The sequence below is a fragment of the Narcine bancroftii genome, chromosome 4 (assembly GCF_036971445.1).
Source record: "Narcine bancroftii isolate sNarBan1 chromosome 4, sNarBan1.hap1, whole genome shotgun sequence".
In the NCBI taxonomy this organism is placed as follows: Eukaryota; Metazoa; Chordata; class Chondrichthyes; order Torpediniformes; family Narcinidae; genus Narcine; species Narcine bancroftii.
This window is the reverse complement of record NC_091472.1, coordinates 18,710,514-18,736,751: the sequence shown is the minus strand read 5'-3', so window position 1 is coordinate 18,736,751 and position 26,238 is coordinate 18,710,514. Positions and strand designations below refer to the sequence as shown.

Below are 26,238 nucleotides of genomic sequence, written 5' to 3'. Positions count from 1 at the left end.
TTTAAGAGTTCCTTCTTGCAATAACGAATATATCAAAGAGATACATTTTTTAACATACCCACTCCTAAATTCTAACCCAGTACAATTAGACAAAAACATTGCTGCCCCTAATTTATCTCTCAAATATGCCCTTAAATGAAATCAATAAAAAAGAGTAGTCCATGGTATATCATATTTATTCCTCAATTGTTCAAACGACCTTAACTGCCCTCTCTCATCACAGTCTTCCACATGAACAATTCCTTGATTAATCAAGGTGATAAAGACCCTCCAACAATTTTATTCCAAACATTAAGTACTTAAATAGTGTTGTGCCTTTTATCAGCAACCAAACAGGGTTGATTCCCATTTACATATAAATTCCTCCAATTTCTTTTCTCCAATTTTATTCAGTGCTATATTAACCCATGCCTGTTTTACATTTTCAAATATAAGAAGCAAGTCTCATCTGTGCCACTTGATAATCTTAAAATTAGGAATCTGTAGTCTTTCTAATTCATATTTCCACGTTAACTTCTCCATAGAAACTCTTGCCATTTTACCTTTCCAGAGAAATGTCCTTATTTATTTAATTCTTGAAATTTTTTTTGAGGTATTAATATTGGTAATATCAGAAAAAGATATTGTATCCTAGGAAATACATTCATTTTTATACAATTCACCCTTCCAATTAAAACTATAGGCAAATGTATCCAAATTTAAAAATCTTCCTCACTCTTTTTAAGATAAATTATTCAATTTATATAAATTCTTCAAATTATTATTCAAACGTATTCCTAAATATTTAATACCTTCTTTTGGCCAATTAAACTCCCCATCACTCTGACACTGGGTATAATCACCGACTGTCAAAGACATAATTTCACTTTTATCCCAATTTATTTTATAACCCAAAACTTTCCAATATTCCTTCAATTGGGCATATAATCTATGTAAAGATGACTCAGGTTCAGTCAAATATATTAAGACGTTATCTGCAAATGAAATGATTTTGTTCTTCATGACCTACCCCAAAACCCTTTTGTAAATGTGTAAATTCCAAGTGAATCATCTGAGCAAGCGGTTCTATAGCTAAAAAAATTAAATTTGGTGACTTGATTGTCTACTTGATCTTGTTAAATTAAATGGCATAGATACCTGTCCATTTGTTACTACTTTTGCTTTTGGACTATAATAATAAAGCTTTAACCCAATTTTAAAAATGTAATCCAAATCCAAATCTAATCTATCAAATGTCCTTTCTGCATCTAAAGCCACAGCAACACTCAAATCACCTTTTTGAGCCAAAACCAAAAATAAATCAATTCTAGAATAAGAATCAAACATACTGGAATAAAATAAATAATCTTTCTCTCTAGGATTAATTCTTCTCCATGCATCAATCAAATTCAAATCTCTCATCAGACCCAATGTAGCTTTAGCAGCTTTCATTCTTGTTACTACTCGAGTAGATCTATCTAAAATTAAAATCTCCTATTAAAATATTTTCATGCGTCTCTGCTAAATTCAAAAAAGTACCTTGAATAAATTTCTTATCATTGATATTTGGAGTATACAAATTTAAAAGTCTCCACATTTCCAAAAATATTTGACAATATATGCAGGGTCTGTACAAATGTTTAGAACTTTAATAGGAAGATGTTTTTTAAAAAAAAATCAAAATTGTTACCCATTTTGCTTTGGAACTAATGAAGACATCACATATCGTACCCAATCTCATTTTAATTTTAAATGTTCTTTTTGTTAATATAAAAATCTCCCAATTCTTTAAATATATGTTAACATTCTTTTTATTATTCTGTTTAACCCATTAACATTAAAATGAACAAACTTTATAAATTTACTCATTAAACCAAATATTAATTAATTTTTCTCCCTCACTCCATCCCACAGACCTCCTCACAATCGAACAAAATCTATGCATTTGCAGCACCTCCTCCAGGAATCCAAAAAAGACAGAAAAGGAAAAACAACAATACAAAGATATTCATTTTACAGGTTGTGACCACGGTCACAAACACACACGTAATCCCGCAGAAATCAACACCTCTCATTCCTCCCAACTCCCTTGGTATATTCAATATGCAAGCTTAAATCACTTAATTCAATTGATTAATATAAAGTAAGAAATAAATCACCAAATTCTTCCATCCCAATTAAAAAATTAAAATAAAGGAACAAAAGAAAATAAGGAAGACTGAACATACCCTTCCACTTGCACAAAGTTTGTAAAAAAAAATTCTGTTGTCCAGGAACAAAAATCTTCAAAGTAGTCGGGTATCAAAAAAACAAACTTGTAACCTTTCTCATATAACATCTTCTTAGCAGTATTAAATTCTCTCCTTCTCTTCAATAAATTCTCACTCAAATCAGGGTAAAGCAAGATCCTACTCCCTTCCCATAACAGAGGACCTTACTGTTCCTTCGCTCTCTTCAGAGCCAAATTCAAAACCATCTCTCCATCTTGATAGCGCAATAACTATTATTATGGATCGTGGTTTCTGATTCAGAGAGGGTTTAGGTCTCAGGGTCCTATGAGCTCTCTCAATTTCAATCTTATTTTCAAAACTATCTTCTCCAAATATTTTAAGACTCCAATCTGACAGACCCACAATTTTAATATTATTTCTTCTGCTAAAATACTCCAAGATATTCACTTTATCAGAAAGTTTTTCATTTACTGTAATTAAACCAGTAGTTGTATCTTCCATATTATTCATCCTGTCATCAACATGTTGAACATCATCTGCACATTGGTAATTGTTCCATTTTCTCTAATCTATTTTTCATTTTATTTACTACATCCAATATTTTATCAGTTTCTTCTTTCATCTCCTTAATTTCAGCTTTAATCTCTAATTTAACTTCTTTTAATCCCTCCTTCATTTCCCCTTTCATGACTTTAAATTGTTCCATTAACATTACAGATAAGTCTTTTTTTAATAAGATCCAGATTTAATTTCTTCTACCTCCTCTTCTTTGGCTGAAGAGCCTCTTCTTGAGCTCGATTCTTCCTCCTCCTGTGCAGAGGTCAAAGTCCCTGACTTTTCTCCGAGGGACTGCTGCGCTCCTAGTTTGACGGACCACGCATGCGCATTCACTTAAGGGTTCTCCATCGACGCCATCTCTCCGCACTAGGGGTGGGGTGGTGCCGACAGAAGCCACCTCCAGCAGCTCATGACATCAGGAGGCAGATCAAAGTCCAGAGTCATGCTTCTTTATCGAGGTAGGCCCAAAATCTTTTTTCTTCTCGGGTTCCTGATGTCGTTATGACTTTTTCTTTATTTGGATGTAAAGTAAGGAGGTTTAGATAGACTTTAAAACTATTTTAAGCTTGTTTAAAACTTTTTTAGCTAATTTCCCAAGGGAATCAGGAGCCAATGTGTCAATCCCGCAACATTGATTTTCGAGAGATATTGAGGACCTGATTAAGTAGAATGTGGTGCATACCAGGCTAAGGCAGCAAGAAACAAATGAGGTACTCGAGGAACACAAAAAATAAAAAAAAAAAGAAAGAAATCAGGAGGGCTAAAAAAAAGCATGAGATGGCTCTGGCAGGCAAGGTGAAGGAAAATCCTTAGGGTTTCTATTAATAATAAGAGCAAAAGGATAGCAAGGGACAAAATTTGTCCTGTTGAAGATCAGAGTGGTCAGCTTTGTATCAAGCCAAAAGAGATGGGGTGGGGATCTTAATTATCTTTTTTCCCCATCCGTATTCACTCAGGAAATGGGGACAGAGTTGTGGGAAGTAAGGAAAACAAGCAGTGAGGTCATGGAACCTTTACAGATTATATACGAAGAAGTGCTTGCTGAATTGAGGCAAAAAAAGTGGATAAATACCCAGAGCTGGTACAGAAATTGCAGGGGGCTCAGCAGAGGTACTCAAATTGTCCATAGCCAAGGGTGAAGTACCAGAAATTTGAAGAATAGCTTTAAGAAAGGATCTAAGAATAACCTGGGAAATTATAGAAAGGTGAGCCTGACATCCGTAAGAAACCAGAAATATAAGTACTTGGTTAGACAGGAACTGAAGAGGGTGAGTCAACATGGCTTTGTGAATCGTAGGTCATGTCCAAGGAGATTACCAGGAAAGTTGATGAAAGGAAAGCAGTGAATGTTGTGTACATAAACTTTATTAAGGCCCCACATGGTGGATTGGACAAGATTATTAATTTGCTCCGTATCCCAGATGATGTAGTAAAGTGGATTAGGCATTGGGTTTGCAGGAGAAGCCACAGAGTGGTAGTCTGACTGGTGGCTTGTGACTAGTGGTGTGCCTCAGGGATGAGTCCATTGTTGTTTATCATCTTTATCGATCTGCAATTTGCAGATGACACAAAGATTGGAGGAGTTGTGGACAACATTCAAAGCTTGTATTCAAAGGATCAGGTCCAGCTGGAAAAATGGGGTGCAAAATGACAGATGGAATTTCATTTGTGAGGACAAACTAGAGTACGAGTTGTATGGTAAATGGTAGCGAACTGTGGAGTGCAGTAGAACAAGGGATCAGGAATATAGATTTTATCCAAAACGGTCAGGACCAGGCCTATTTCTGATCATTTTTTTTTTCGGAGAACTGGTCATTTTTTAAAAACAGCCCAGTACCATCAGCAAATCACTTGTAACAATGTTTAAGCAACAAGGTAAAGCTTTTTAAGCATTAAAATAACATCAGAGTTCCCGACACCATAGCTGCTCACTGGAACAGCAACTTCGGCTGCAAACCCCACGGAGTTCCCGACGCCACAGCTGCTCACCGCAACACTGACCCCAACTCTCTACTCACCAGAACTCCTGTCGCCTTGACTACTGACTCCAGCACTGGATCTGCAGAAGATGATGCTGGAGCCTCCCCTGCTGACTTGCACCACATAATTCCCGACACAGACTGTCACCATAGTCCTGATCTCGCTACTGGATCCCACTCACATCCTCCTACATTCCTCCCCAATCCACTCCCAACTCTCTCACCCTGCTCTCCTCTTCTCCAACCCTCAGACCTCATCGCTTCCCCCCCCCCCGGCTACCCTCCCTATCCCTCTCACCCCCCCCCCCACCGACCTCCCTCCCTTCTCTTTTTTCCCCACCCCTCTAACCTCACCAACCCCTCTCATCCCCCCACAACTGCCCCCACCTCCACCCTCAGACCTTCCCAACCTTCCTCTTACCCTTCCCCCCAATTCCACCAATCCCCACTCTAACCCCTGCTTGGTTATTACTATCCCCTCAACCTTCCCCTCTCTGAGATGGAGCACTCAGTCCTCAGTAGCAGCCTCACCTTTGTCCCCCTCTGCCCACACCTTAATGTTCCACTCACGCCGTGATGCCAAACACTTCTTCAACTGCCTCCGGGCCCACTTCCATAACTGCAACTCTCCACATCACCCCCTTCCCCCCCAGAACCCTTTCTCTGCTTCTAGCCTTTTTCCTCCTCCTGGACACCTCATCCTGGTCAACTGCCCGCTCTGGACCTTTTTATTTCCAACTGCCACTGAGACATCAACTGTCTCAACTTTTTCACTCCTTCTCATATTCCAACCTCACCTCCTCAAAACACTCTGCCCTCCACTCTCTCCGCAGCAATCCCAACCCCACCGACAAGGGTGGGGCAGTTGTAGTCTAGCACACTCTACTCTATCTTGCTGAGGCCAGTTGACACTTTCAGACACCTCCTCCTATTGACCCCTCCCACAGGACCCCACCACCAAACATCAAGCCACTATCTCCAAAACCACCTCCAAACTAATCACCTCTGGAAACCTCCCCTCCATGGCTACCAACCTCATTCCACTCACTGCCCATTTCTACCTCCTACCCAAGATACACAAACCCAACCATCTGGGAAGGCCCATTGTTTCTGTCTTTACTTTCTCCCCTGGTCCAATCCCTTCCCACCCACAAATGCGACACCTCACATGCCCTCCATCTCAACGACTTTCGATTCCTCAAACCGGACCGCCTCACCTCCACGATGGATGTCCAATCCCTTTATACTTCTATCCCTCACACAGAAGGTCTGAAAGTACTTCATTTCTTCCTGGACCAAAGATCCGACCAGTCACCCTCTACCACCACCTTCCTTCGCCTGGCAGAAATTGTCCTCATCTTCAATAACTTCTGCTTCAAATCATCCCACTTCCTCCAAATTAAAGTAGCCATGGATACCTACATGGGACCCAGCCTGTTTGGAGGTTTTGTGGAGCAATCCATGCTACAAGCCTACACAGACAAGACCCCCCCCCACCCCAACTCTTCCTACAGTATAATAGACGACTACATCGGGACTGCCGCGATGAGCTTATCCACTTCACATCCAACTTCCACCCTAACCTCAAACTCACATGGTCAATCTTCAATAACAATCTCCCCTTCCTGGATCTGTCTCCATCTCAGGAGACCAGTTTTCCACAGACATATACTATAAACCCTCCAACTCCCACAACTACTTGGACTACACTTCCTCTCAACCTGCCCCCTGCAAGGATTCAATCCCCTTCTCTCAATTTCTCCATCTCTGCCATTCCCAAGATGAGGTCTTCCAGTCCAGAACTTCTAAAATGTCTGCCTTCTTCCACAAACATAGCTTCCCCTCCCTCTCTCTCTGCTCCACCTATCATCTCTGCCCTGCCCCATTCCCCCACCCAACTGTTTTATTCTGACACTCATTGGTGTTTTCCTTTTTTTTAAAATTATTTTTATTGAGTTTTATTAGAAAAACAAACCAAAAAAGCAGTAAATCAATTGCAATGAAACCTCTGCAGATTTACAAATAACAAGATATGTAACATATGGTACAGTAGCAATACTACCAGCTTTTTCTCATATTTTGATGATGGGCTCAAGCCCGAAACATCAGTTACATATCTCTGCTTTCTCAACATAAAGGACACTGTTTGACCTGCTGAGTTTCTCCTTCATTTTGTGTTTTTACTTCAAACATGGTGTCCACAGAATTCTGTGTTTCACTTCTTAAAATAATGTTTAATTCTCACTGAAAAAATGCTGGTCCCGCCGATCACCGACACTTCCCCACAGAAGCCCTATGAGCCCGAGGTCCCCACCACCGCTGGGAGCCCAAGGTCCCCACCACCGCTGGGAGCCCAAGGTCCACTGCTGCCACTGCCCCATGTTCCCAGTCAGTTTAGCTTCGAAAAAATTTTGGATAAATGAGGATTTCTGATTTCAGAAATTTTTTAAAAATTTTGGATAACTGAGGATTTCAGATAATCGGAGTTGTACTGTACATATTTTCTTGAAAGTGGCGTCACAGGTAAATTGGGTCATAAAGAGAGTTTTTGGCACATTGGCCTTCATAAATCAAATTATTAAGTACAGGATTTGTGATGTGTTGAAGTTATGCAAGACATTAGCATGGTCAAATATGGAGTATTGTGTGCAGTTCTGTTCACCTACCTATAGTAAAGATATCAATAATATTGAAAGAAAACAATTACAAGAATGTTGCTGGATCTTGAGGAATTGAGTTGTAGAGAAAGATTGACAAGGTTAGGACTTTATTCCTTGGAATGTCTGAGAGTGAGGGGAGATTTGATAGAGGTATACAAAATTATCAGGAAAATAGAACAGAGCAAAGAATGGGCCCTTCACCCCTCTCTGTTGTGCCAACCTGTATGAACAAACTGCACAACAATCTAACACTTCCCTCATCAAACACTCATAACTCCATTTTTCTTGCATCCATTTGCTTGTCTAAGGTATTTTAAATGTTTCACCCTCCATCATCATCTTCGACAAGGTAACAAAAGAAATTTAGGAGTTGATGAGGGCAAGGCAGTAAATGTGGTCTATATGCAAGACATTTGACAAGGTCCCTCATGAGAGACAGCAGAAAGCAGAGAGTAGCTTTTTGTGATTTTTATAAATGACCTGGACGAAGAGGCGAAAGGATGGGTAAGTTTGCAGATGATAAAGTTTGGAGGAGTTGTGGATGGAGGTGAATGTTGTCAAAGGTTACAAGAGGATATAGACGGGATGCAGAGTTGGACGCCCCGTTATTGATTCAGAATAGCAGAGTCTTTTTTTATCCTGATTTGAGTCAAGAGGTCATTCAACGTCGACGTCGATTCAATCCAGTTAAAGAAGTTTTGTGGCGTAAAGGTTACAAGTCTACTTTTTGCTACCCTGCAGTGTTGAAGCTGTTTTATGGAGACTATCAATTTCGGTTTTTTGAAAATGATCGTGAAGCAATGATTTTTCCTGATTCATTGCCAGATATAAGAGGACAAAGACGTAACCATATAACCATATAACCACTTACAGCACAGAACAGGCCAGTTCGGCCCTGCTAGTCCATGCCGTAACAAATCCCTACCCTCCTAGTCCCACTGACCAGCACCCGGTCCATACCCTTCCAGTCCTCTCCTATCCATGTAACTATCCAGTCTTTCCTTAAATGTAACCAATGATCCCGCCTCGACCACGTCTGTCGGAAGCTCATTCCACATCCCCACCACCCTTTGTGTGAAGAAATTTCCCCTCATGTTCCCCTTATAATTTTCCCCCTTCAATCTTAAACCATGCCCTCTAGTTTGAATCTCCCCCACTCTTAATTGAAAAAACCTATCCACATTTACTCTGTCTGTCCCTTTTAAAATCTTAAACACCTCTATCAAGTCCCCCCTCAATCTTCTACGCTCCAGGGAAAAAAGCCCTAGTCTGCACAACCTTTCCCTGTAACTCAAACCTTGAAATCCTGTCAACATTCTCGTGAACCTTCTCTGCACTCTCTCTATTTTGTTTATATCTTTCCTATAATTTGGTGACCAAAACTGTACACAGTACTCCAAATTTGGCCTCACCAATGCTTTGTACAATTTCATCATAACCTCCCTACTCTTGAATTCAATACTCCGATTTATGAAGGCCAACATTCCAAATGCCTTCTTCACCTCACCATCTACCTGAGTATCAGCCTTGAGGGTACTATTTACCATCACTCCTAAATCCCTTTGTTGCTCTGCACATCTCAATAGCCTACCATTTAATGCATATGACCTATTTAGATTTGCCTTTCCAAAATGTAACACCTCACACTTATCTGTATTAAATTCCATCAGCCATTTCTCAGCCCACACCTCCAGCCTTCCTAAATCACCTTTTAATCTACGGTAATCTTCCTCACTGTCCACAACACCACCAATCTTTGTATCATCCACAAACTTGCTTATCCAGATCGTTAATATATATAACAAACAATAGTGGACCTAGGACCGATCCCTGAGGAACTCCACTAGTCACCGGCCTCCAATTGGACAAACAATTTTCCACCACTACTCTCTGACACCTCCCATCCAACCATTGCTGAATCCATTGCACTACCTCCTTATTTATGCCTAATGCCTCCACCTTTTTTCCTAACCTCCTGTGGGGAACTTTGTCAAAAGCTTTACTAAAGTCTAAATAGACAACATCCACAGCTTTCCCTTCATCAACCTTTTTTGTAACCCCCTCAAAAAACTCAATAAGGTTTGTCAAGCATGATCTACCCCTGACAAAACCATGCTGATTACTCCCTATCAATCCCTGTACCTCCAAATATTTGTAAATACCATCCCTCAGAACACTTTCCATCAACTTACCCACCACAGACGTCAGACTCATGGGCCTATAATTCCCAGGTTTACATTTGGACCCTTTCTTAAACAGCGGAACAACATGTGCCACCCTCCAAACCTTTGGCACTACCCCCGTGGCCAGTGACATCCTAAATATCTCTGTTAATGGCCCCACTATCTGTCCACAAGCCTCCCTGAGTGTCCTTGGGAATATTTTGTCCGGTCCCGAAGATTTATCCACCTTTATCTTTTTCAACACAGCCATCACTACCTCCTCGGTTATCCTTATATGCTTCATGACCTTCCCACTATTTTTCTTTACTTCAACTGGTTCAATAATTTTTTCCCTAGTGAATACCGAGGCAAAGAAATCATTCAAAATTTCCCCCATTTCCTCTGACTTCTCACTCAGCCTACCCTCGCTATCTACAAGGGGTCCAATTTTATCCCTCACTAATCTTTTACTTTTAATGTACCTATAGAAACCCTTTGGATTTATTTTTACTCTGTCTGCCAAAGCCTCTTCGTGCCTTTTTTTGGCCTTTCTAATTTCTTTCTTAAGATTCCTTCTACACTCCTTGTAGTCCTCCTTCAAATTGTCAGCTCTCTGTTCTTTATACCTCTTGTACACCTCCCTTTTTCTCCTAACCAAATTTCCAATATTCCTCAAAAACCAAGCCTCCCTATGACTTCCAGCCTTTCCTTTGATCCTCACTGGGACATATCTACTCTGTACCCGCAAAATTTCTTTTTTGAATATCCTCCATTTTTCATTAGTCTACCATTATCTCCTAAAGAAAAATCTGGTTGGTTTGGAAACAGAAGAAATGGCAGAAATGGGAAAAACGGGAATGGGATCTGAAATGGGATCTCCAAGATTGGAATCTTTTGGATGAAAAGAAGAATTTTCTTATTCTTTTTTTTGTTATTATGATATTTTGATGTTATTGATTATTTGGCTGGGGAGGGAGAGATTTGGACTAAGTTCTTTACTAGTCATCAGCCACTGGTAGGTGACCCACACTCAATTTTTGTTTAGGGGATTACTACCTTTTGGTAGTTTTTTTGGAGGGGGGGATTTTCTTTTTTTTCTTTATTATTTTTTAAATTTTCATTTTAATTTTTTTTCTATTGGAGGGCCTATATACGTTGATTTGAGTTTTTATACAAAGATATTATTGGTATTTAGTAATAATAGTAGATATGTCAAAGTTGAGGTTTACTACTTTTAATGTTCGAAGATTAAACAGTTCGATTAAGCGTAAGCGAGTCTTGGCGTATATTAAGAAAATGAAAACTGATATTGCTTTTTTACAAGAAACATATTTGAATGTGAAGGAAAGTATGAAATTAAAAAGGAACTGGGTTGGGCATGTATATTCTTCTTCATTTAATCCTCAAGTTAAAGGTGTAGCAATTTTGATACATAAAAATTTATCTTTTGAATTACAATCAATGGAGGAAAAGGCAGGATGTATTCTTAAATTGAATTGTAAGATTTTTAGTGAATGTTGGACTTTACTTAATATTTATGCCCCAAATGCAGATGATGAAATAGTTATTTTAGATGCATTTTTATGTTTGGGTCAGGCTAATGATAATATTTTAGTTGGTGGTGATTTTAATTGTGTTTTGGAACCTTTATTAGATAAATCTCCGAAGAAAGTTAAGAAATCCAAGATGGCAATTCAGGTCCAAGCTTTGATGAAAGATCTTAATTTAGTAGCTAGAGTATTGACGAATGGTTTGATTTCAGAATCTTTTAAGTTAACTCGATCAACTCGTCAAGGTTGTCCTTTTTCACCAGCTTTGTTTGCATTAGTGATTGAACCTTCAGCACAGCTGATAAGACAAAATACACACGATACAAGGTATGAAAGTTTTAGATGAGGAGTATAAAATTAATTTATTTGCTGATGATGTATTTAATAAACGCAGCTCAGTCACTTTTGCATTTGAAGGAATGTTTAATACAATAAGGACGTCTTTCTGGATATAAAGTTAATTGGGAAAAAAGTGAAATTTTACCGGTAAGTGAAGGAGATTATTCAGTTTATAAGAATATTATTAATTTGAAGTGGACTGATCGAATTAAATATCTGGGTATAATTTTGAATGTTAATTATCAATCTTTATATAAATTAAATTATGCTCCGTTAATGAAAAAAATTAAAATTGATTTGATTAAATGGAAAGATTTACCTATTAATTTAATGGGAAGGATAAATACAATTAAGATGAATATCTTTCCGCGTATACAATATTTGTTTCAATCTATTCCGTATTTACTTGATAAAATTTTTTTTTGAGATTTGAATAAAATGGTTAGGGAGTTTTTATGGAGGGGTACATTTTCGAGAGTAGCTTTGAATAAATTAACTTGGAAATATGAGTTAGGGGGCCTATGTTTACCACACTTTCAAAATTATTATGAAGCAGCCCAACTTAAATTTATTAGTTCATTGATGGATTTGGTACGGCCTCCTAGTTGGGCTAAAATTGAGATGGCAAGTATTTCTGAATTTGAAATACATCAGTTTTTGTTTAGATGGAATATAAATTTGTTACAACAATATAATGTGCCTATACTAAAACATTTAATGAAGTTATGGATAAAGAAAAATAAAATGACAGGGCTAAGAGGTAAATTATCGGCTTTGACTCCATTGTATAATAATCAACTTATTTCTTTTTCAATGCATAATCAAAGTTTATTGCATTGGAGATTTAAAGGTGTGAAAAATTTGGGAGATTGTTTTAAAGAGTTAAGTTTTTATCTTTTAATTAGATGAGGGAAGGTTTTGGTATTGATAAGAACTCTTTATTTCTTTGTTATCAAATTCAATCTTTGGTAAAATGTATGTTTGGTAGAGATATTCTTTTCTTCTTCTTTGGCTTGGCTTCGCGGACGAAGATTTATGGAGGGGGTAAAAGTCCACGTCTGCTGCAGGCTCGTTGGTGACTGACAAGTCCGATGTGGGACAGGCAGGCACGGTTGCAGCGGTTGCAAGGGAAAATTGGTTGGTTGGGGTTGGGAGTTGGGTTTTTCTTCCTTTGTCTTTTGTCAGTGAGGTGGGCTCTGCGGTCTTCTTCAAAGGAGGTTGCTGCCCGCCGAAATGTGAGGCGCCAAGATGCACGGTTTGAGGCGATATCAGCCCACTGGTGGTGGTCAATGTGGCAGGCACCAAGAGATTTCTTTAAGCAGTCCTTGTACCTCTTCTTTGGTGCACCTCTGTCTTGGTGGCCAGTGGAGAGCTTGCCATAGAACACGATCTTTGGAAGGTGATGGTCCTCCATTCTGGAGACGTGACCCACCCAGCGCAGTTGGGTCTTCAGCAGCGTGGATTCGATGCTGTCGGTCTCTGCCAGCTCGAGTACTTCGATGTTGGTGATGAAGTCGCTCCAATGAATGTTGAGGATGAAGCGGAGACAACGCTGATGGAAGCGTTCTAGGAGCCGTAGGTGATGCCGGGAGAGGACCCATAATTCGGAGCCGAACAGGAGCGTGGGCATGACAACGGCTCTGTACACGCTGATCTTTGTGTGTTTCTTCAGGTGGTTGTTTTTCCAGACTCTTTTGTGTAGTCTTCCAAAGGCGCTATTTGCCTTGGCGAGTCTGTTGTCTATCTCTTTGTCGATCCTTGCATCAGATGAAATGGCGCAGCCGAGGTAGGTAAACTGGTTGACCGTTTTGAGTTCAGTGTACCCAATGGAGATGTGGGGGGGGGCTGGTGGTCACGATGGGGAGCTGGCTGATGGAGGACCTGTTTTCTTCAGGCTGACTTCCAAGCCAAACATTTTGGCAGTTTCCGCAAAACAGGATGTCATGCGCTGGAGAGCTGGCTCTGAATGGCCAACTAAAGCGGCATCGTCTGCAAAGAGTAGTTCGTGGACAAGTTGCTCTTGTGCCTTGGTGTGAGCTTGTAGACGCCTCAGATTGAAGAGACTGCAATCCGTGCGGTACCGGATGTAAACACCGTCTTCATTGTTGAGGTCTTTCATGGCTTGGTTCAGCATCATGCTGAAGAAGATTGAAAAGAGGGTTGGTGCGAGGACGCAGCCTTGCTTCACGCCGTTGTCAATGGAGAAGGGTTCGGAGAGCTCATTGCTGTATCTGACCTGACCTTGTTGGTTTTCATGCAATTGGATAACCATGTTGAGGAACTTGGGGGGGGGGGTATCGGAGGCGCTCTAGTATTTGCCGAAGCCCTTTCCTGCTCATGGTGTCAAAGGCTTTGGTGAGGTTAACAAAGGTGATGAATGACTAAATTTGAGGCTTTTCTTATGAAGGTATCAGAGAAGGGTTATATTTCATCTAGGTATCAAATATTACAGGATGGTATGGATAAAAAGGGTTGGGATAGAGCTAAAATTAAATGGGAAGTGGATATTGGTTTTATTTTTTCTGAAGATGATTGGTTAGATATCTGTTATGATAGTCTAACGAGATTGATAAATGCACAGTATGCAATGATTTACAATTTTTTTTACATCAATTATATTTGACACCTGAAAAATTTAAAAAATATGATTTCATGAATCAGATTTGTGTTTTGGATGTGGTGATACGGTTGGAACTCTTTTTTTCATGCTGTTTGGTTATGTATACATATACAATCTTTTTGGAAGAAAATTCAATCATTTTTAGAATACCTGTATAAGATTAAAATAGTTTTAGATCCAACAGTATTTTTATTGGGTAGTTTGCAACCTCTGAAAGGTTTGGGATTAGATAAGTTCCTGCTTGCTTTTGTATATTTAGCTTTACCCGAAGTGAAAAAATGTATTGCTAGTACATGGAAAGATACAAATATGATTGATATTAATAGATGGCATAATGAGATGAAATATTGTTTAATAATCAAAAAAAACACCTATGTTTCACGTGATAATTATAATTTTTTATTAATAAGTGGTTGTTATACTCAGAATATTTACATTTCAATTTATATTGATTAGATTTTAATATGTATATTTAACTTTTTCTTTAATATTCTTTCTTTTTTCTTTTTTTATGGCTCTCCTTTGGAGAGTTGGCTGAAGGGGGAGGGGTCTTTTATTTTCTTTCTATTATATATAAAAAAAATTCATGTTTATGTTTAATTGCTGCATATCTCAAATATTATTTATTTTTGGAACGAATAAATAAAGTTTTTTTTAAATAAATGGATGCAGAGTTGAACAAAGTGGCAGGTGGAGTTCAATCCAGATAAGTATGAGGTGATGAATTTTGGAAGGTCAAACCAGAAGGCTGAGTACAGGGTTAATGGTCGGTTACTTAAAAGTGTGGAAGAACAGAGGGACTTTGGGGTTCCAATCCATATATCCCTCAAGGTCGCCACACAGGTGGATAGGATAGTTAAGATGGACTTTGAGATTCTGGGTTTCATTCATAGGGAAATGGAGTTCAAGAGCAGAGTTGTCATGCTGTAATTCTACAAATCTCTGGTTGAGACCACACATAGTATTGTGTTCAGTTCTGGTCACCTCATTATAGCAAGGATGTGGAACCTATGGAGAGGATGCAGAAGAGATTTAACAGGATGTTACCTGGATTGGACAATAACTCAAATGAGGCAAGTTAGCAGAGCTGGGACTTCTCTCTTTGGAGCATAGAAGGATGAGAGGAGACTTAATAGAGATCTACAAGATTATGAGAGGCATAGACAGCCAGCATCTGTTTCCCAGGGTCAACACCGGAGGATATATGTACAAGATGAAGGGAAGAAAGTTTAGGGGAGACATCAGGGGCAAGTTTCTTTTTTAAAAAAAAACAGAGTTATGGGTGTGCCTTGCCAGGGATGGTGGTGGAGGCTGAAACATTAGGGACATTTAAGAGTCTCTTAGACTGAAAAATAGAGGGTTTCGGGGTAATGAGGATTTTAGTACTTTAAAAAAAAAGAAATATACGAGTCGGCACAACATCAAGGGCCAAAGGGCCTGTCACGTGCTGTTACGTTCCATGTTCTAATGCATTCTAGGCACCTACCTCTCTATGTGTGAAAAACTCCCTCGAACTTCTCCCCTAAACTTTCCTCCGCTTACATTAAACAAATGTCCTCTAGTTCTTACTATTGTTACCTTGGGGAAAAAAGGTACTGTCTGTCCACCCTATCTATGCCTCTCAAAATCTTGTATCCCTCTATTAATCTCTTCTCATCCTTTGTCACTCCAAAGGGAAAACTACCAGCTCAGTTCACCTTGCCTCACAAGACATTCTCCATTCCAGGTAACATCCTGGTAAATATTCTCTGCAATCTCTTTAAAGCTTCTATATCCTTCATGTAATGAGACAACCAGAAGGGAACGGAATATTCTAAGGGTGGTCTAACCAGAGTTTTGTAGAACTGCAACATTACCTTACAACTCTTGAACTTAATCCCTCGACTATTGAAGGCCAGCACACCATCCAACTTCTTAACACCCTACCAACTTGTGCAGCTCTTTGGGGTTCAAGTCTATAGATCCTTTGTTCCTCTGCAGTGTTAAGAATCTTACCATTGACAACGTACTCTGCCCTGATATGACTTTCCAAAGTGCATCATTGCACATAATAGAATTTAACTGCATCTGCCATCTTTGCCCAACTCTGAAACCTGCCTATATCTATGACAATCTTCTATATTCTCCATAGCACCTCCAAACTTCGTGTCATCCGTAAGCTTACTGACTTATTAACCAAGTCAATTATAATACAAAGAACAGGTGTCCCAGAACAGATCCCTGTGGAACACCATGTCAGTGGCCTACAGTCAGAATGTTACATCTACTACAGGAGCCTAACCTTTTATCCAGAATTCCAAAAACCATCACATTTTTTTTCCCAATAGATGACACCTGCTCATCAAAGATGGAGTTTGGCACCAAACATGACTTGACACAACCCAAGCTCAACTCCCGTGTATCCCATTGCATTCCACTACTTTATAAACTCCTCTGAATCACGTTTACTGACGCTCGTCCAGCGTCGCAGCACTTTCAGTTGGCCCAAAAGTGGCAGCTCAATAGCCTTCATCGCCACCCATAATCCCCCTCACAGCTGAAACCGCTGTACCAGCACCACAGCAGGGGAACCATGAGGGCAATTCTCTCTTCCCCGCTGTACCAGTGGGGGGGGAGAGAGAGAGAGAGAGAGAGAGAGAGAGAGAGAGAGAGAGAGAGAGAGAGAGAGAGAGAGAGAGAGATGGTAGCGTGACTTGGCCGGGCAAGGGGGGAGAGACAGCAATGCTACTCGGGCGGGCGTGGGGGAGAGACGGCAGTGCAATTTGGGTGGGGTGTGCATGCAGCAGCTCGACTCAGGCGGGCTTAGAGGGATGGAAATCAAATTGATTTAGAAATCTGGAAGATTCTGAACAACGGCAAGTGTCTAGTCCCGACGATTCCGAATAAAAGGTGAGACATCTGTACCACACTTTGCCTTCCATAGACAAACAAATTCTGAATCAAAGCAGCCAAGGTTCCATGGATCCCATGCTCATGGCTTTCTGAATAAACCTAGCATGGGGTACTTTGTCAAAAACCTTCCTGAAATCCTTATCCACTACCCCATCTTCATAAACATCTTTTGGCATCTCTTTGAAAAATAATTAGGTTCATGAGGTATAACTTGCCCATCACAAAGCCATGCTGATTATCCCCCAAGAAGATGATGCTTGGGGGATAAATCTTGTCTCTTAGAATTGTTTCCAATTGTTTGCCCACCACTGCTTTGAGACTCACTGGTCTACATGGTCTAGATAGAGTAAATGCATGCAGGCTTTTTTCACTGAGGTTGGGCAAGACAAGAATGCAAGGACATGAGTTTAGTATGAAAGGTGAAATGTTTAAGGGGAGTATGAGAAGGAACTTCACTCAGAGGGTTGAGTGCAAAAAGAGCTGCCAGCAGGAATGGTGGATGCTGCTTTGATTTCAACATTCAAGAAAAATTTGAATAGGTACCTGGATCAGAGGGTTATGGAGGGCTATGATTCAGGTGCAGATTGATGAAATTTGGCAGAAAAATAGTTTGGCATGGACCAAAGAGCCTACTTCTATGCTGTTGTGTTCTCTGGTTCTAAGGATGCAGTTGGAGAGGGGGTTGCTAGGGCCCAGACCCTAGTTTTATGGAGACTGTGGTACTGAAGGCAGAGCTGTAGTCTATGAACAGTGGTCAAACATGGGCATTCTTGGTATCCAAGTGTTTTGAGACAGAGTTGAAAACTAGGGAGATGGGAGATATTACTTGATGAAAACTGGCATTTGTGGTAAAGTTTAGACGGTGAGATCCAACTGATAAATAAGATGAATCTGATGGAGCTGTATTTCAAAGGAAAATTTTTACCTTTCAAAGGACAAGAACAGGAATAAGAACTGGCAAGAAAATTTATTTGAAAGAAACACAAACTGACAACTACAGTCCAAAACTCCACATGCCAGAAATCTGGACTTTTCGAAAACTCTCAAACTTTTAAAATTTGTTTCCTGTTGACAGTTCTTTATTTGTTTACATGTATACATTGTGTACAGTCTTTTTGCATTACCAGGGAGTGGTAATTCTGCCTTACCCACAGGGAAAAAAGAATCTCAGGGTTGTATGTGAAGTCATGTATGCACTTTGACAATAAATCTGAAATTTTGCAGGCTTTTGTGTACATGCGTGCATGCATGTGAAAGCGCCACAGATGCATAGAAGCATTTTATTTTTCTTTAAAACTGCTCATTTTGATAAATGAAGCATGCCAATATTTGCTAATGAATAAACTATTAAAATTTACCTGTTCATTTCTTTATTCCTCCTTAAATTTACCTTTTCAAAGAATTGCCCAAGAATAGGAAATCCAGACCAATCTAATCCCTGAGCAGTCCAAATTTGAGGATTCTACTGTATTTCCTTCCATTTTTAAAAAAAAGCTACACTTTGATTAGTTGAAGTAATAAATCATTCCAATTGAAAACTTACCTGAAGAGGTGGCTTTCAATACGCTGCAGATCATTTCTTTCTCCTGTAATAATTTAGCATTTGGGTTTGCGATGTTCTTTGAAACTTCTTTCTTAACATTGCAGTCTGTCTCTATGCAGTCACTTTGAGTCATCTCAAAGTCAGTTTCACCACAGTTACCTTCATTGTTATTGATTAAATCCTGCTCAGAGCCTCCCATTATTTCATCATTGCATGCCGAGACCAATTGTGCTTCACAAATCTGATTTTTATTTTCATCTGAAGTTAGTGAGGTGGAGTTTCCCACACATTCATTGCAGACTTTGTCCGTCGTTTCTCGTTCAATCTTAAGCAATTCTCCTTCATCCATGAGAATGTTCTGGAGATGAGCCTGGAAACATCAATTTTCTTCAGAAAATTTTTTAACATTAATCTGGTAAACAAATTCAAAAAATCAATTTAGTAAGGTAAATGTTCTTTCAAAATCAGAACTACAACAGCTTTAATGGTTGTTTATTTTTAACCTGAATAACATATTGGTAGTACAGTGAATAGACATGCAACTGACAAGGAGTTTAAAAAGAAAATCACAAAACTCTCAAAACTGCATCCCAACATGTTCACGTAGCAGTATCCACGGTAATTATACAGCACATTTTATGTCACTGTTGAATATTTAAAGGAATATCAAGATTAAGGAAAATTGGGTCCGTTTCTTCGACATTTGCACACAGAAGCTCCTGTCTACCTATTTAGACAGGTGTCGATTATTACACGTATTTTAAACTATTTTTATAGCTTCTCAATCTATGTTATTTGCTAGAATTTTAATAAGTTTTCTAAGTGTAATATAAAACCTAATATTTGAACAGAAACCAGTATTAACAATACAAGGATATTTGTTCAAAGTGAAATGCAGGTGTTTTTGAAAAAACTGCTTTTCTGGTGTGCTGCTTCTTGTGGATTTTGCATCGTATTCCCAGCAACAATGCTAAATTATTTATGCAGTGCATATTAAACAAAAGACAGATGAGAAAGGCAACATGATCCAACTAAAGCAGATTTTGCACCCTAACCCTCATCAACTACTTCCCTCCTGCCAGTCAAATGACTAAAATAAAAGTAGTTAAACCAGAGAAACAATGTGACTGACAGTGAGAAGCAAAACAGAACAGAACAATTATCATAAATTTAGACAGACCAGCTTGAAGAAGAGAAAATTATCTTGTTGATCCAGATTCTGACTGGACCAAATCAAATAGTCTTCAAACCTCAGAATAATTTTCACAGAAAAACAAATAACTTCACTACCAAAAACAATAATTTGTTAGGATAATAAATGAAATTAAGTGTGAGAGAAATGGCACAACTTTTGTAGCAGCAGGAACAGTTACCAAAGAGGTGACACGTGAAGCATTTATCTGAGATTTACATAATATACAGATTGAGCTTCAAAGAAAATATTTGAAATACAGTACATTTTAATAAATCAACAAAATACTCTCAGTTACAAGAGCAAATACAAATAATTTTAGGTGCAGCTAAAATGTGAAATACCTTTTAATCATGAAGCAAAATACAGTTGGTATTTTAATTAACATTGTTTTGTCCATTATATTGAACAGAGATGCTTATATGATCATATTCTTATTTTGCTGAAGTATTTTGTTAAAAATAGCTATGAGGGTGCCAGAAAATGATTAGTTTCTTTAAGGTTCATTTTTTTTTAATGAATATTTTAAAATGAAGATAGAAGTAAAAGAATTTTTAGAAAAGAATCACAAAAGAGACATGCAAAAGAATGTTTAATTGGGCAATACAAGTTTGCATATGGACAAACATGCTTCAATGTTATATGGATGGTGCAGGTTGTCAAGATATTATCCATCAATCTTGCCCTTGAACAAAGTAGTTTGTCAGACCACTTCAGAGGGCAGGCAAAGTCATCCAAAATACGAGATTGCGTGTCAAAAACTTTTTTCTCCAGACTACAAGTTGTATCCTCTGAATCCAAGCCCAATAACTTAACCACGATAGTATCTTAACTTAAGGAGACAGAACATGCAAGGCCAGTCAAAGAATAAAAGTCTGAAAGTAATTAAAAAAAAGTTCAAAGTTTAAATTTATTGTTAGAGTACAGAAATAATATATGAAACCCAGAGATTATTTTTCCTGCGGGCTGGGCTGAGTTTCTACTTAACAATATTGCAAAAGACAAGTACTCAGGAAAAGATTCGGATACAAAAGAGAGAAATGTAAACAAAGAACACAATATCAACAAACTGTGCAATACAGAAAATAAATATTCAATAATAATAAACAATGTGCAAAGTAGAAATCCCTAAATGAGTCTCCGATTGGGTTTGTTGCCTAGGAGTCTGATGGTTGAGGGGTAGCAACTATTTCTGGACCTGGGTTGTACATGTGGAGGGTGGGGGGGTGAGGAAGTTGGGGTGAAATTGAGCCCAAGAGCATTATACATGACTCCAGTGTAAAATACTTTATAATTACATACATAAGAATTAACACAATTTTCAAAAATGTTAATCCCCTAAAATTTGCCTCTAGAAATAAACCAAATTTATAAAACTGTGCCAAGTTTAATCTGGTCCAGATTCAGACTAAGGCAGTGGTTCTCAACCTTCCGCCCCCCACCCCCCCCCACCCCCCCCACCCCACCTTGTGGTCCCTTACAAACCACAGAGCACCTATAGCATAAGAGTGCAGAAAAAAAGAGGTTGAAAACTACTGGCCTAAAGTCTTCGAACCATTGGAAATCAGTAATAATAGCTGCAAAGGTCTCTTTAGGAATTTGAGATAATCAGTTAAGCAAGATAATTTTCTGGAAAAGGTCTGAAGTTCAAATAAATATCCAGAATATGTTTAAATAGCAAAATACTGTTAAGCTGTAATAACACAGAAACAAGAGTAGTTGTTCAAAAGTCAAAGGTTCTTTTTATTGTCTCAATAATACATTCAAAATGTAATATGCAGGATATACTTCAACATTTATCTGCTGTTAAACATAAAGATAAAAAATGAAACATGGGAAAAGTTATGCTTGAACTATATATAATTTAGAATATAATAAACACAAGGTTACATATGATACAGTATAATTAGTTACACAGGTTGTATATCACACCCCAAAAGTTTAAAAAAAATGGGATCCAACATTATCAGATAGATCACACATGTCAAACTCTGGCCCGCGGGTGGCCCGCAAGATCATATCAAAAATGTATTAGAGGTGGCCCGCTGGCCGCCACGCCAGTATAGCGCATGCACAGTAACCGCTGTGTCCCAGGGTGAGAGAGAGAGAAAAATCCTGGTCCTTGAAAAGTAGTGGTGGGTGGTTTTATAAACACGCTGTTGTGTCCCCCCGCCCACCCCCCCACCGCAGCGCGGCCTGGCCGGTGTCAGGGGAAGCCAAGGCCACTTCCAGTGCCCGGAACCCCAGTGGCACAGCTTTTCTTGGAGCTGCAGATGGAGTTGGGACACCGGAGGGAAGATTGGGGCTCCCCGCCGGGCGATGGGGGCGACGGCGGGTGCCTGGAGTACACGTGGAGAGCGAGGCTGGTCGGGCAGGTAGGGAGTGGCGTGGGCTAGATTGGGATTAGCCGCGCTCACCTGCTCCTCCACCGCTGACCGGGATCCCAGCGCGGTCCTGTGCGCGGAGACTGCCCTGGAAAGGTCCTGGGACACCGGCACGGAAAGAAAAGGGGGTCCGGGAGAAACTCAGCAGGTCAAGGAGGGTCCGGGAGAAACTCAGCAGGTCAAGGGAGGTCCGGGAGAAACTCAGCAGGTCAAGGGGGGTACGGGAGAAACTCAGCAGGTCAAAGGTGGATCCGGGAGAAACTCAGCAGGTCAAACAGGGATCCGGGAGAAACTCAGCAGGTCAAAGGGGGGTCCGAGATAAACTCAGCAGGTCAAGGGGGGGTCCGAGATAAACTCAGAAGGTCAAGGGGAGGGAGTCCGGGAGAAACTCAGCAGGTCAAGGGGGGTCCGGGAGAAACTCAGCAGGTCAAGGGGGGTCCGGGAGAAACTCAGCAGGTCAAGGGGGGTCCGGGAGAAACTCAGCTGGTCAAGGGGGGTCCGGGAGAAACTCAGCAGGTCAAGGGGGGTCCGGCAGAAACTCAGCAGGTCAAGGGGGGTCCGGCAGAAACTCAGCAGGTCAAGGGGGGTCCGGCAGAAACTCAGCAGGTCAAGGGGGGTCCGGCAGAAACTCAGCAGGTCAAGGGGGGTCCGGCAGAAACTCAGCAGGTCAAGGGGGGTCCGGCAGAAACTCAGGGGGGGCCTGACCTCGCCAGGACCGTTGCCCACTCCCCCTCCCTGCCGCAGGCCGACCCGCAACTCATGGTGACGGGGCCGCTGATCCACCGAGATGACGCCCTGCAGCGAGAGCCGATGCCCCCGCTCTGTCGTTGTCCAACCCGATCGCCCGCAAACCCCGCCCTCCCGCACACAGGCCTGAGTAAGTATTATGAACTTTAATCTCAGGATAAAACGATCTTCCAATAGTTTCATGTCACAGTGATAAATATATTCCTGGTTAAAAATGGTCCTGCACCTGGATACAAGCTCATTAGGCATAAAACTTGAAAAGTGTGTAAATCAAAGGATATCTGTACCAATGGAAAAAGGGCATGGCAAATAACCCTGCTAGAGTTCATGCCCACAATCAGTCACCCATTTGATTGTTTCAGGAATCATGTTATTCTCCCACATTCTCAATAGCCCTCAGATTTTACTATTCGACAGCACACTAGCAACATTTGACAAATCCTCTATAGAGAAATATTATTTATTGAATATTTTATTTCTCATTTGTTAATGCTTCTGGAAAGAGTTTATCCAAAACTATTATTAAACATTTATTTTAATAAGAAAATGTTGAACATTACATATGTTGAAAGAAGAGAAAACATGCAGATGTTGTTGAAAATTTTCAATAAATATTTAGTTCGGCCCTCGACTTAGTCCAAGTTTTTAATTTTGGCCCTCCATGAATTTGAGTTTGACACCCCTGAGATAGATGTTTTCACTGTAAGAAGGAAATGGGAACAACAGTACATGCAATTTGGGCATGTGACAAGTGAAAAAGTTTTGGGAAGATCTAAATCAGGTATTAAATAAAATCACAAAAAGCAACATACCAAAAAATCCAGAGATCTTTCTTCTAAGTAATATAAGTAAAGAATTAGGCCTCAAACTGGATGAAGCGCAAAAAAGATTTATTATGATAGCCTTAGCTGTAGCAAAAAAATGTATTATGTCAACTTGGAAATCAGAAGAGCCTGAGAGTGCAGTAATGGTACATGGAAATGAATAAATGTATTCCATTGGAAAAAAATAACATATAATTTAAAAAATAAAGTCACATTATTTGAACAAATTTGGGAACCATACAGGGAACATAACAGAGAGGGCTTGCCTCGGACCTCCACCCCCTAAAATGATAAGACAAAATGACTTGACCCAGTGTGTAAAAATAGATGACACAATTTCCTTGTTTATTTTCATTGTACGATGACATTGTTTAATGGTTTTATTGTATTGTATATGTTGAACATTTAATGGGTTTGGAGGGGGGAGGGAAGGTAAGGGGGGGAAAAAAGGGGAGAAAATGCCACTGTGTATATTTAAGAGGGAAATGTTTGTGTGTATTTTGATTGATATGGTTCACAGTGTGAAAAATAAAAAAGTTTAAAAAAATTAAAAAACATTTATCTGCCATCAGGCAAAGAATCACCATTAGGAGAAAGAAGCAAAAGTGAATCCCTTCAGAGACAGAGTGTTCATGAATTCGTCTCCAGCACTCTCACAGCTTCTGCAGTTGTACATACTCCTGTTCATAACATCAGCAATCTGAGCTCCAGGTTGAAACCTCCGAGACGATCAGCAAGCCTTCAGCACCCGAGGCCCTCAGCACCCAGTTCTGATACCTGGTTCCCATAAGCCAGTCTCCTTCAGCCTGCAGCCTCTCTGGGTCCTTTGACTGCAAGTTGCCAGCCACCTGCAGTCTGCGTGGGTCCTTCTGCTGCTGAGCCTCTTGCTGGTCTGCTGCCACGGTCTTTTCCCAAAAAATCTTCTCAGGGGGGTGGGGGGTGGGGGGTGGGGGGGGGGGAAGGGGTGTCCTTCCCATTTCTGGTGGCGTGGAGTCAGCAACCCCTTGTGGTATGCTGCCCAGCACAGGCGTCATCATCTTGGGCAGGAGTTGGTTGCAGGAGTTTTTTTTTTAAAAATACACACCATTGGATCCCAAAACAGGCAATTTAAAGACTGTTTGGAGCTGTCGCCATTAGGATCAGGTGGAAGAATCCCGTGGAACAATGCTGCATCTCCACGGAGTCCACAGCAGCAACATTGCCATTACAGCAGCTCAAGTCAAGTCTATTGTCATCTCACTGTACAAGTATAACCCGACAAAATAGCATTCTCCAGTCCTCGGTGAAAAACATGCAGACACACAACCAAACATAACACACATAAAAACAATACATTACAGGACAAGTATTTCATCCATATAAATAAATAATAAATATTGTTTGTACATATGAGAGTCTCGGAGAGTTAGTGTGAGCAGTTCCTTTGATTGTTCATCATTCTCACTGCCTGTGGGAAGGAGCTGTTCCTCAGCCTGGTGGTGCTGGCTCTGATCCTCCTGCATCTATTCCCTGGTGGGAGCAGCTGAAAGATGCTGTGTGCAGGGTGGAAGGGGTCCTCAATGATTTTGTGCATCCTCTTCAGACAATGGTACTGGTAGATCATGTCGATTGGGGGGGGTGGAGTGGGGGTGCAGGAAGACTCCAGTAATCCTCTTTGCCACTCTTATGGTCCTGTGGATTGACCTCTGATCCATTTGTCGGCAGCAACCATACTACACTGATGCAATCAACCAGACGCTCTCAATAGAACTCTTATAGTGGCCGGCAGCCTTGCCTGCTTCAGTCTTATCAGGAAGTACAGTCGCTGCTGCGCCTTCCTGACAAGCGAAAAGATGTTGAGTGTCCACGAAAGGACACTACTTAAGTGAACTCCAAGAGATTTGGTGCTCTCCACTCTCTTTAGTGCAGAGTTGTTCAGAAGGTGGTAACTCCTGGTCCTCAAAGTCCATGATCATCTCCTTCATCTTGTGCATGTTGAAACTCAAGTTGTTACTCTTGCACCATTTCACGAAATTTTCCACCTCTTCTCTGTAGTGAGACTCATTGTTGTTGATGAGGCCAACTACTGTTGTGTCATCTGCAAACAATGATATTGTTGGAGCTGAATCGGGTGATGCAGTCATGGATCAGTAGCATGAACAGGAGTGGGCTGAGCACATACAGCCCTGAGGTGCACCAGTGCTCAGTGAGATGGTGCTCGACATTCCACTACCAACTTGGACAGACTGTGGTCTTTATGTTAGGAATTCCAGGATCAAATTTCATAAAGGGGTGCTGAGTACCAGCAAGGACAGCTTTTCCACCAGTTTCTGGGGAATGATCTTATTAAATGCCGAGCTGGTCAATGCACAGCAGCCTAGCATATGAGGTGAATTCTCCAGGTGGGTTAGGTCAGAGTGAAGGAACAAGGCTACAGCATTGTCCGTGGAACAATTTCTTCGATAGGCAAATTGAAATGGGTCCAGCATCTCTGGGAGGTGTGCTTTGATGTGTTCCATCACCATACTCTCAAAACATTTCATAATGATGGAGGTCTGTGCAAAAGGGCAGTATTCATTGAGGCCTGTTATTGTTGGGT

General features: G+C 40.3%; 1 protein-coding gene across 3 annotated transcripts in view; it reads right to left on the bottom strand.

Moving 5' to 3' along the window:
* Nucleotides 1-26,238, bottom strand: part of cnsta (consortin, connexin sorting protein a) — an 89,636-nt gene that overhangs the window by 56,919 nt on the left and 6,479 nt on the right. For 2 of the 3 annotated variants that reach the window (XM_069930863.1, XM_069930864.1), the window contains exon 2: nt 18,514-18,925. The exons of the other annotated variant lie outside the window; for it this stretch is intronic. In XM_069930863.1, coding sequence (XP_069786964.1) covers nt 18,514-18,862 — 349 coding nt within the window. In that variant the 5' untranslated portion in view covers nt 18,863-18,925. The remainder of the gene's footprint in view (nt 1-18,513; nt 18,926-26,238) is intronic. 3 annotated transcript variants of the gene reach the window in all.